The sequence below is a fragment of the Tarenaya hassleriana genome, unplaced genomic scaffold (assembly GCF_000463585.1).
Source record: "Tarenaya hassleriana unplaced genomic scaffold, ASM46358v1 Cleome50, whole genome shotgun sequence".
NCBI lineage: Eukaryota > Viridiplantae > Streptophyta > Magnoliopsida > Brassicales > Cleomaceae > Tarenaya > Tarenaya hassleriana.
Window position 1 is genome coordinate 493866 of NW_010967708.1, and position 11875 is coordinate 505740.

At 42.3% G+C, this 11875-nt stretch overlaps 1 protein-coding gene across 1 annotated transcript; it reads right to left on the minus strand.

Moving 5' to 3' along the window:
- Positions 1 to 6029: 6029 nt before the first annotated feature.
- Positions 6030 to 8373, minus strand: LOC104827520. The gene is made up of 4 exons (XM_010560698.1): positions 7814 to 8373; positions 7186 to 7605; positions 6276 to 6448; positions 6030 to 6127 (listed from the first exon to the last, which is right to left on the minus strand). Exons 1-4 carry the CDS (start codon positions 8371 to 8373, stop codon positions 6030 to 6032), a joined length of 1251 nt encoding a protein of 416 aa, XP_010559000.1.
- Positions 8374 to 11875: the final 3502 nt, after the last annotated feature.

An 11875-nucleotide genomic window follows, 5' to 3' on the forward strand; every position in this document is an offset into this window, starting at 1 on the left:
AACGGATTTCCGTTGAAAATAAACGGCTAAATTTATCAACGGAGATCTCTGTTGCAAATCGCAACGGATATCCGTTGACAATTCCAACGACTTAAATCCGTTGATATTGAGCCGTTGAAAATAAGCAACGACAGAATTCCGTTGTATAAAATCGTTGAAATATATCAACAGAATTTCCCATTGCTATTCCGTTGTAATTTTCAACGGATGACCAACGGAAAATTTCCGCTGCTACATCCATTGCTATTTCGTTAATTTCCGTTAACATTAGCAACGGATTCATTCCGTTGATAATCCGTTGAAATAATATCAACGGAATTCCAACGGAAATATCCGTTGAACTTTTTCAATAGATTCAACCGAAATCCGTTGATATTTGGAAAAATGACATTTTTCTATACAAATTTATCAAAATGTGACATTTTCATACACCAATTTTTAATTTTACAAATATCTACATTGAATTTCAAATTTTACCAAATGTCTACACGAATTTATAAAATCAATTGAAATTTCCATCACTGATGGGAACGACGTTAGATTCACTCGTACAATCGGATAAATTGGTGTATATAATACTCTTATATTTGAAATTTATTCAGAATGGAATCCTAGAAAATGTTTAGAAACTAAAAGATGACGGTCTTTTTTTCTTACAATGGGATGAAATCTTCCAATCTAATCGTCAATGAATTTTGCAACCCAAAGAGTATTCGAGTTAGAACCTAGAATTCCAATACAAATAATACAATTTTAGAATTTGATTTATAAAACAAAAAGAGAAAGGATTCTTTATTCTATATCTTTAAATTTGAGTCGATGAATCATTGGTCCAAAAATTACATTGTCAACATATACATACATATGTCACGGGCTTGAGGTTTGGGATCCTCAATCCGTGCGGCGAACGACCAAGTGGAACGTGAGAGAGCCCAACAAGGATCGAACAAGCCTAAGGCTCGGAGAAGGTCCGAGGTTTTGTGGAAGGGTGCGAGAAAAAGGAAGAGAGAACCGAGAAAAGCCAAGGGAAGAAAGCCGACGGCACGGCTGGGTTTATTAATCAATAGAAAGAGGTACAAGAGAACGACGGCGGCTCGGAACAAGAGAGGAGAGACGACGGGGCTTTGTGGACCACCGTGGTTCATCCAAGACGAGCCGGCGACAAGAGAAGAAGAAGAATAAGGCGCAAGAGATAGGTGAATGTGGGGGTTCCTGTTCTGGTCACTCAAGGGAGCCGGCGAGGTCCTTTATTAAGCCGAAAACTCACCAAGGTGACCAACAAGTGGTTCCCATGATTCCCTCCTCAAGATCCTCATTCGAAATTCAAAATTCAAGTTTGAAATTCAAATAACAATGACTAGGTCAGCTAAGGAGATAGAGGGGACGCTTGGGCCAAGAGATGGCCATGAGGAAACCCATCGGGCTCGTCCATGAACTTGTCATGGACCAAGACCATGGGTTTCGGCCATTCTTGGTCACAGGCCGTCCTGGACATGGCTTGGGCTTGGCTGCGACTTGGACTGGAGCTGGAGGGATGCTGGAGGCTAGGCGTGATGGGCCGAGGCAGGTCCGAGGTCCATGGCGCGTCGTGGCCCGTGCACGAAGTTTCTCGGACAGGCTCGCAAGTCTCGCTCGGACAGGACCGAGGTCCGCTGCGCAAACCCTAGAATTGATCTCTTAGGAATAGGATTCGCTCTAGAGATCCCAGGATTTGATTCAGACGATTAAAAGTCTGAAAGAGGTATTATCTACCGAGGAGTGGAGGTACTTCAACGAGGATTCACAGTTTCGTCACATATTCCATTTGAAATGTGACGAGAACATGAAGATGTTGCTTGTGTCAGTCCTCCTACACCGAACGCTGAAGTTAGAGGAGGAAAAAGAGCAGTTATGGTTTGTTTTAAATGGCGTTCCTATCAGATACTCTATAACCGAGCACGTCATTATATCAGGATTGAAGTGCAACCAGTATCCGGAAGATTGAGAAGGGCGCAGAAAAAATGATTTTCGAATAAAGACCTTCGGACCTGGGAAGGTCACTAGGAAAACAGTTCTGGAAAAGTTGCAAAAGAGTAAACACAGTCGGATTGACAGAAAGAGATTGGCGACACTGATGTTACTATCCGGAGTACTCGACCACGGAAAAGAAGCGATGACTCTATCAACCATGATTTGGTTGATATGGTCGATGAACTTGAGTTATGCGAAGAATTTCCGTGGGGAAGGTACACATTCGAGAAAATGGTGGAACAGTTGCGGAAGATTTTACAAAATCCTACACCGAAGGAGAGATGGCGGTTGTCTGGATTTGTTGTCCCTCTCATGGTGCTTCCATTCGAATGCATCGAAACTCTTTGCGCGAACGGTTGGTGCACTACTGTTGAAGATGTCGATCCAAGCTATCCCAGGATGTGCAAGAAGCTCATCTCTAACCCCAAATGGACTTTCGGGACGGTGATGAAACAGATTGGCAACAAAGCAAAGGTACATCACAATGGTCTCACTGGTCACACCGTTTATATTTTGTATTTGGTCACACTGGTCACGTTGGTCCCACTGGTCACGTTGGTCCCACTGGTCACAATGGTCCCACAGATCACACCGTTTATGTTTTGTATTCGGTCCCACTGGTCACGGTTGTCCCACTGGTCACGTTGGTCTCACTGGTCACATTGGTCTCACTGGTCACGTTGGTCACACTGATCACGTTAGTCCCAGTGGTCACGTTGGTCACACTGGTCACGTTGGTCACACTGGTCACGTTGGTCCCACTGGTCACATTGGTCCCACTGGTCACGTTGGTCAACTGGTCCCACTGGTGATGTTGGTCACACTGGTCACGTTGGTCACACTGGTCATGTTGGTCACATTGTTTATGTTTTATATGTGGTCACACTGGTCACGTTGGTCACGTTGGTCACACTGGTCTCACTTGTCATATTGTATTCAACTGTTGTGATTTGTTTTCAGGGTATTCGAAGTATTCTTACAGTAGAAAGTAGGGAAGAGGAATCACTTCTTGCAAACGTCGATGAGGAGGTTGGATGAATCAACTGAAGGTCGATCCAAAAAGCATTTGTTTTTAGCATATTCGTGCTCTTGATATCGATGCGAGGGGAGCTGCTTCCGATAAGAAGGCAGAAGAGAAGGAGAAGAAAAAGAATCGAGAAGAAGAAGAAGAAGAAGAAGAAGAAGAAGAAGAAGAAGAAGAAGAAGAAGAAGAAGAAGAACATGGAAGAAAAAAAATAAAAAAGGGAAAAAAAGGTGAAGAAAAAGGTTCTGAAAGGAGGTTGATGGAGGCGATAAATAAAAAAGGGAAAAAAAGGTGAAGAAAAAGGTTCTGAAAGAAGGTTGATGGAGGCGATTAAGGTCTCTGAATTGAGGATCATAGATTCAGTGAAGCAGATGATAAGGAAAGCAGGATTTCTGGTGGATGAAGAACCTTTTGAGAATGTGTATTCTCCACATTCACAAATACATTCTTCAAAGATGGTGAGGATGTGCATACTCCCTGTTCACAGAGACAGGGAGAAGGGAATGAAGATGTGGGTAGTAGAAGCTCATCAACGAGTGATTACTACGCTGGCAAGGATATGCCTTACCATTTTAAAGCTCGTGCTGGGGCTGTGCGTAGTGAAGAAAGTGATGATGAGGGCGATGCGGTGTCTAATACCCCCCCATAGCCTTAGAAGGGGGGTTGCAAGTCTAAAGGTTCTTGAGGAAAATGTACAAGGAGAAAATGATGAAGGGATGGCTGGAAACCCTATGGAAGTGGACTTTGCTACCAAAGACATCGAGTCAGCTGCTGCCCACGTCCCCGAGGACCCTAATGCCCAAGCCACCGAGGACATTGCTGCCCACGTCTCCGAAGACCATACTGCCCACGTCTCTGAGGACCCTAATGCCCAAGCCACCGAGGACATTGTTGCCCACATCTCCGAGGACCCTACTGCCCAAGCCACCGAGGATCCTGCTGCATTTGCCCCCAAGGACCCTGAGAACCCTGATAACAATGTCCCTGAGGACAAGGTACCCGAGAATCCTGATAACACTGTCCCTGAGGACAAGGTACCCGAGAATCCTGCTGCATTTGCCCCCGAAGACCCTGCTAACATTGCCACTGAGGACCCTGCTGCAGTTGCCCCTGATGGCAAGGAAGCCCCTGAGGCACCGGAACAGAAGGATGAAGAGCGGCAACAGGGCCGAGAACCAGGGGAGGAAGAACGACAACAGGGCCGAGAACCAGGGCAGGAAGAGTGGCAACAGGGCCGAGAAACCAGGGGAGGAATAGCGGCAACAGGGCTGAGAACAAGAGGCCGAAGAAGAAGATATGTATCACCTGTGGTAAGCGACGAGGAAGAGGAAGAGAAACATGAAAGGGAGGAAGAGAAAGTTGAAGAAAAAATGGAGGTTGAGAAGGTCACAAAACGCGAAGAGGAAACTGAAAAGAAAGAAGAAGAAGAAGAGATAAAGGATGAGAAAAAAGAGGCGCCAGAAGAAGAGATAAAAGAGGAGAAAAAAGAGGCGCCAATACAAGAGGAGAAGGAAAAAGTGGAAGGAAGTGTCAAGAAGCGACGCCCTATATTCATTTGGCAACCCACTGTGGTTATGGGTAGTGTGCTTCGGATACCGAGCTTTGTCCAAACATGCACTCTGAAGGCGACAGGGCTCTATAATTTTATGAAGATGAATCGTGCGGATCGGCTTTGGAAGTCAGAGATTGATTATTTGAGGAAACCAAGGTTCTGGGAAGACCTTTTGCAGGAGCGGGTCTGGCTGAAAGATGGGGTAAGTTCATTTCTCTTATATCTTTCAATTATTCATTTGGTCACTTTGGTCACTTTTGGTCACATTGGTCACTTTTGGTCACTTTTGTTAACTTTGGTCACGTTGGTCCCACTGGTCACACTGGTCACTTTGGTCTTCTTAATGCGATCTGACGTTATTTTTAGCACTTGGACGAAGCTGTACTTGAAATCAGGAATCGCCTGGCCAAAGAAAGTTGTCCAACATCAACAAAATACATGATTGACGACACAAGTTTCGGCGAATTCCTCAAATGGTGGGGCCATGGTACTATGACCGATTTGAATGGGCTTGAGGACTACTTTGATGGAAAAGCACCGGTAAGGTGTGGGGATCGCAGGATGGGAAGTTACGAAGGATTTATCACTCCCCTCAGCATACCCTCGTTGGTCAATCCTGATGTAAGTGTGCATTGGGTGGCCATTAGATGCATCCCTATGAAGAAGCTGATTCAGGTATTTGAGTGCAACCTCAAAATGAGGCCGAATGTTGACGCGATTATTGGCCGGTTGGTGTGGTAGCTCCAAAGATATATGTGGTCGCCAAGATATACCAATTTGATGAAAGCACCACATTTGACTACCATTACGTCGAAGGGCTGCCTCAAAATGGTAACGGAGATGACTGCGGTGTGTTTACCATCATGTACCTTGAAGCCCTGATGTGAGGTCAAGAAAGAATACTATGCAATCAAATTTGCGATGAAAATAGTTCATCGATTCGTGAGAAGATTGCTGCGGATATCTTCTCAAATGGCCAGATTGTGAGTCTTGCTCCCGATGTAAGTCGTGACGATTCCTCCCTAGATGCAAGATAAATTATGATATTTCTTGTATTTTGTTTGAACCTTTGAACCTTTGACTTTATTTTTTGTGTTAGATATTTTCTGAATGTTTAAATATTTTGAATTTATTGCGGGAAAGTTTAAATTTTCGGAATTGTATATCGGCCAAAATTTTGGAATTCGGTTGACGGGATTTTTAAATTTTTTTAAAAAAAAGCAACCTCGGAAAGTGGAACTGCTTTTGTGCAGAATCAGATGTGTGGGCCCGCTGTAAATGGTATTGGTGCACATCTCCCCATAAACCTAATTCCAACTTCATTACCCCAAACCAGAAATTCAAGTATCCAGACCAGAAACCCTAATACTAAACCGGAAATGTAATCCCCTAAACCGGATTTGATCACATTCCGACGGTCCCACTGGTCCCACTGATCGAATTTCACGAATTCAATGCTTTGGGAGTGTAATGTACGATCATACAAATGGTTCGGAGGAGAAACCGGGGTTGAAAGTCGTTGAGCATTATTCCATCGAAAGCTATGAACACAAAACGAATCCCATAAGTGTTAGTAGTGTTTTAGGAACACTTTGGATCAAAGTAACTTTGTGTTCGGAAATTTTTTGTTCAAACCGCTTACGAGATGTTAGTTTGAAGTGTAATTACATCGTTTCACAGCGCACCAACCTTGTTTGGCTCCCCTGTTCACTTTTATCACATCCTGGCGGTCCCAATGGTCCCACTGGTCCCACTGATCGAATTTCACGAATTCAACGCTTTGGGAGTGTAATGTACGATCATACAAATGGTTCGGAGGAGGAATCAGGGTTGAAAGTCGTTGAGCATTATTCGATCGAAAGCTATGAACATAAAACGAATCCCATAAGTGTTAGTAATGTTTTAGGAACACGTTTGATCAAAGTAACTTTGTGTTCGAAAATTTTTTGTTCAAACCGCTTACGAGATGTTAGTTTGAAGTGTAATTACATCGTTTCACAACGCACCAACCTTGTTTGACTCCCCCACAGTTGATTTGGTTCACTTTTATCACATCCTGACGGTTCCACTGGTCACACTGGTCCCACTGGTCCCACTGATCGAATTTCACGAATTCAACGCTTTGGGGGTGTAATGTACGATCATACAAATGGTTCGGAGGAGGAATCGGGGTTAAAAGTCGTTGAGCATTAAGAGTGTATTGAACTTCGAATAAAATTACATTGTTCAAGAGGAATACAAGTTACATTTAACGCAGACTAATTACGTGAATAATTTAAAATTTGTTCTTTTTGACGAATCCGATTGTGAAAATGACGATGTTGAACTTTGGGGTCTTTTACGAGCCTCGCCAGGTCCAGGGAAACGATTCTGTTTAGGTCTTCCGGTCTACCGTTTTTCTTCCATTATAGGCGGCATCACTGAAAAATTTAAAATTTCGGGCGGGACAACCCAATCACAAATATCGGGCACCGGATAGAGAATCTCTTGGTAAGCCTTGACCCAAGTCTCTCGCCATTAGTATTCAGAGCATAATTCGTGAATTGCAGTACCTTTTTCCATCTTATGTACTGCTATAATTGCATGACTACATAGATACCTGTCCACATCAAACTTTTTGCAACTACAGGTTCTATCACCAAGATTTACCAAGTTTCTTCTACCTTTTTCATCCCTTGCCTCAAACATTCCACTCAACCTGTTAAGTTCAATAACTTCATACGTACAGGCCTTCTCAAACCGTTCATGCAGCACTTTGTACACATACGGAGTTAACTTTTGAGAATCATCAGCACCACATGCTTCCACCCTGTACCTACTGAACCATTCTGCCGTCTTCGAGACACAAATATCAAGCAGACTGAGTAGCGGATACCTTTTGGCCTTCTTCAAAACGGAGTTGATTGATTCGGCACCATTGGTGGTTAATAAGTTGTATCTCTCAGTCCGAAATTTATACCTCGCCCACTTCTCCGGAGCAAGTTCTTCTTTTTGCACGTACTCCGCCGCTTTGGGATACCTGAAAATCATGAGATATTCACATCAGTTTACTCAAGTCACACCGTTGAGAAAATCACACTGGTCCAGTTGGTCCAAGTGGTCACACCGTTGAGAAAATCACACTGGTCCAATTGGTCCCACTGCTCACTAAATTCATACTTGTTCTTGAAATCAGAGAGAATTCTTCAAACTCCTTCTCCCTGTATTCCGATGCACATTTAAAAAACAATTTAGCCACGGTTTCACCTCTTGAACCCTTTCTTCCGGCTCCCCTATTAACATGTGATTTCAAGTTTTGCGATATGTGCCTTGCACAAAAACCATGATCAGCTTGTTTATATACTTCTCTTACAGCTTTCATTATACTTTTATGCCTATCGGATATCAGAACCACATCAGGTCCATCTAGTATTACTTCGCTCAACCTATTCATAAACCACCTCCATGAAGCGTCTTTCTCTCTATCGATCACACCCCATGCTAAAGGATATTGGTGATGTTCTCCATCCTGTGCGGTTGCCACGACCAATGCTCCCTTGTATTTGCTTGTCAAAAATGTCGCATCAACAGCAACAACTTTACGCATATACTTCCATCCTTTTATAGTTGCACTTAACGCGATAAATAGGTACTTGAAGCTTTTCTGATCATTGTCCAACTCAAGACGCACTATGGATCCAGGATTTCTTTCTCTCAGCATGTACATCCACCCAGGAAGCCTCATGTAATGATCGATATGATTACCACGAATCTCTTTTTCAGCACTGTGCTTCCCTCTCAATGCCATCAAATACGAAACAGTTGCCCCGTACTTGGTTTTCGTTCGTCATACTAATTCTGGGGCAGCAGGAGTTTCGAGGATCCCAACATATTCTTCCTTCAAATAATCTCTAACCAAATTCGATGAACCCTTCATAGCTTCTTCTGATTCTGAAACAGGTCTGCATATGTGAATTGGATTGTGTGTTCTTACGCTAAAACGATTCGAACTCGGGAGCGATGCGATGCGCAATTTCCAGTTACAACCTGATCCAGCAAACTTGCATCTTATTTCCCACAACTTCTTGTCAGACTTCACTGTAACATAGCTGAAACAAGCCTTAACTGAACCCTTTCGTATATATTCTTGTGCGTCTTGCTTATTATCAAATTCATACCCAATATCTATGTTCAATCCATCGGTAAATTCGAATACTGAAGTACAAAACAATGAGTCCTCCACAACTACCATGGCCATATCAGACGTGCTTTCAACTTGCATAGTCGTTGCACACTCCACTACAACCTTCTCATTTCCATCAAGTCCAGATTCACGGTCCACTAAATCTGTACCAATCTCATTTCGATCAACTACATACAAAACATAGAGTCCTCCACAACTGCCATGGCCAAATCAGACTTGCTTCCACCTTTCATATTCGTTGCACACTCCACTAAATCTATACCCATCTCATTTCCATCAAGTCTAGTTTCACGGTCCACTAAATCTGTACCCATCTCATTTTGATCCACTCCACTATCACAGAGAACATCGTTTACAGAGTCCACTAAATCTGTCGCATTTCCATTCGCTCCAATATATAAACTATTACTCCCAGCGTTACTCTTGAAATTTGGACTCTGGATAACATCGCAATCCTTATAACCTACACATATTATACTCCCATATAGTTCAACACGTTCCACGTAATCAGGAATTCTAAACTCATTTTCTGACCTCGGCTTTTCTATCTCCACGTGAAGCATGCTTCTGCCTCCATTCATTTTGTCCAGGAGATAAATTAAAACTTTTTATCATTCGATATGTAAATCGGCTCAGTACCTCCTTTTAAAGTCGGCAAATAGCTCAGCTTCATATCTGTTTTACTTTGGTCCGCCTTCATTTCAGAACATAACTCTTCAACAAGACGTTGATATTTCAATTCAGTTGGAGGACACATGAATATGACTCCCTTCCCATCCTTGACTTTTCCAACCCATTCATATTCCCTATTACCATTCAACACCCACTTTCCATCAGACTTGTAATAAATAATTGTGATTTTCTCGTCGACTGCGTCCATTATGCCTGTATAGAATAAGATTCGTAAGACACATGTGACTAGTGTGACCAGTGTGGCTAGTGTGAAGATTCTTCAATTAAACAGTGTAACCAACGTGACCAACGTGACCAGTATGACCAAAGTGACCAGTGGAACCAAAGTGACCATTGTGACTAGTGTGACCAGTGTGGCTAGTGTGAAGATTCTTCGATTAAACAGTGTGACCAACGTGACCAGTGTGACCAAAGTGACCAGTGGAACCAAAGTGACCAGTGTGACCAGGGGAACCAGGGGGACCAAAGTGACCAGTGTGACCAGGCGGACTAGGGGGACCAAAGTGACCAGTGGGATCAGTGACCAGTGTGACCAGTGTGAAATGTATATAACACCGGTTTTAGTGATATATATAAGAAAAATGAGGTCAGATCTATACACATGTGATGTCGAATTAAACCGAAAATAAATGTTGGGTTGTACGATGAGAACTTGCTTTTTTCCTAGATCTATACAGATCTGACTGCACTCCTGTGATTTGATGCGATTTCGACGGTAGATTCGCTGAGATTTCGCAGGTACATTCGGCGGTAGATTCTGTTTTTTTTTCGGCGGAAATTTATGGGGAGAGAAACGGGGAGAGAAACGAGAAGAGAGAGAAACGCGAGGCAAATAGAGGGATTTCGCCGGTAGATTCGCTACGATTTCGCCGGTAAGTTCTGCTTTTTTCTGGTGGGGAGAGAAGCTGGGAAACTGCGCGAGGAGAGAGAAACGAGAGGAGAGAGAAACGCAAATCGAGGGAGGGTTACAAAAAGGTGTTGAGGGTATTATGGAGACAACACATTTATAAAGGTATTGTCTGAAGATGTTTTTTTTCCGCGAAGACAGGGGTATACCGTGAAGTCTTTGTAGCAAAGTAAGGGCATTTTTGATAATGCCCCTTTTAAAAGGCAAAATAGCAAAAGTATCCTTACTTTGCTACAAAGACTTCATGGTATACCCTTCAAAACCCTAGGATTTTGAAAAAAAAATAAAAGGAACAAAAGACATAATTAACCTTTCAAAAAAGTAACGTAACCCCTCTCTCCCACTTACTTAGTCATTTTGAATTCATCTCTTTCGTTCTTTGATAACTCTCCATTTCTTTCTTAATTTTCTCTCTCTACTGTTATCTTTTCTCTCAACTCTTCCATTTTCCCCTTCTCGTTTCATTTTTATGCATAGAAAAACAAACGAAAAATGATTATTTCGTTGAACATATCTTCACCGACTTCATCTCTTCTTCTTGAGTCGGCCTAAGACAAGAAGTGAAGGTAAGTTCATTAATACAAGAGATTGGTTCGATGCATAAACTTTGTGTTTTGGGTTTTAGTTTTATGATTTTTAGAGTGAATCGTGTGGTTTTTTTTAATGAAAATGAGACAGATGCATAGCAAATCTGTCGAAGAATATGCAAGAGGCGTATATTTAATTTTAAATAAATGTTCGGAGCGATAATGGAACGGATTGACAACGAAAACAAAGGTACGTCACATTGGTTACACCGTTTAAAATTTAATTTTGGTCACACTGGTCATACTAGTCACTCTGGTTACACCGTTCAAAATTTAGTTTTGGTCACACTAGTCACACTAGTCACATTGGTCACACTGGTCACACTAGTCACCCTGGTCACACCGTTCAAAATTTAGTTTTGGTCACACTAGTTATATTGGTCACACTCGTCACACTAATCACATTGGTCACACTAGTCATACTGGTCACACCGAAAATTTTTAAAATTCACGCGAAAATATTTAATTTTTTGTGATGGAGGAAGTTTTAAAAATTTTAAAATATTTAAATTTTTTTCTAGGAAATCGAAAATTGCTTTTCACTACAAAAAAAAACCTGCATATAGCGACGGAATTTGCGACAGAAATTTCCGTTGCACAGAAAATTGCGACGAAATATGACGATTTTACGACAGAACGTGGAAAAAAATTATCCGTCGCAAACAGTCGCAAAATCCGTCGCAATTTGCTACGGTTTGCGACGGATAATTTTGTCACAACAAAGAAATAGATGATTTGCGACGGAAAATAAAAATTGCGACGGATTGCGACAGAATATTCCGTCGCAATGTATTTGGTTTCGGTTTTCGACGAAATTTTTTGAATTTTGGCGCGTAAATAAATTTCATTTTGTGACGGATTGCGACGGAAAATTCCGTCGCAAAACGCAATATAAAACCACGAGTCGTCTTCTTCATCA

Coding starts and splice junctions, on each gene's coding strand:
- LOC104827520 (XM_010560698.1), bottom strand. CDS start 8,373: ATGGCATTGAGAGGGAAGCACAGTGCTGAAAAAGAGATTCGTGGTAAT. Junction 7,606..7,813: donor GGTGAAACCGTGGCTAAATT/GTTTTTTAAATG, acceptor CATGATTTTCAG/GTATCCCAAAGCGGCGGAGT. Junction 6,128..6,275: donor GAACAGGGGAGCCAAACAAG/GTTGGTGCGCTG, acceptor TTGTGTTCATAG/CTTTCGATGGAATAATGCTC.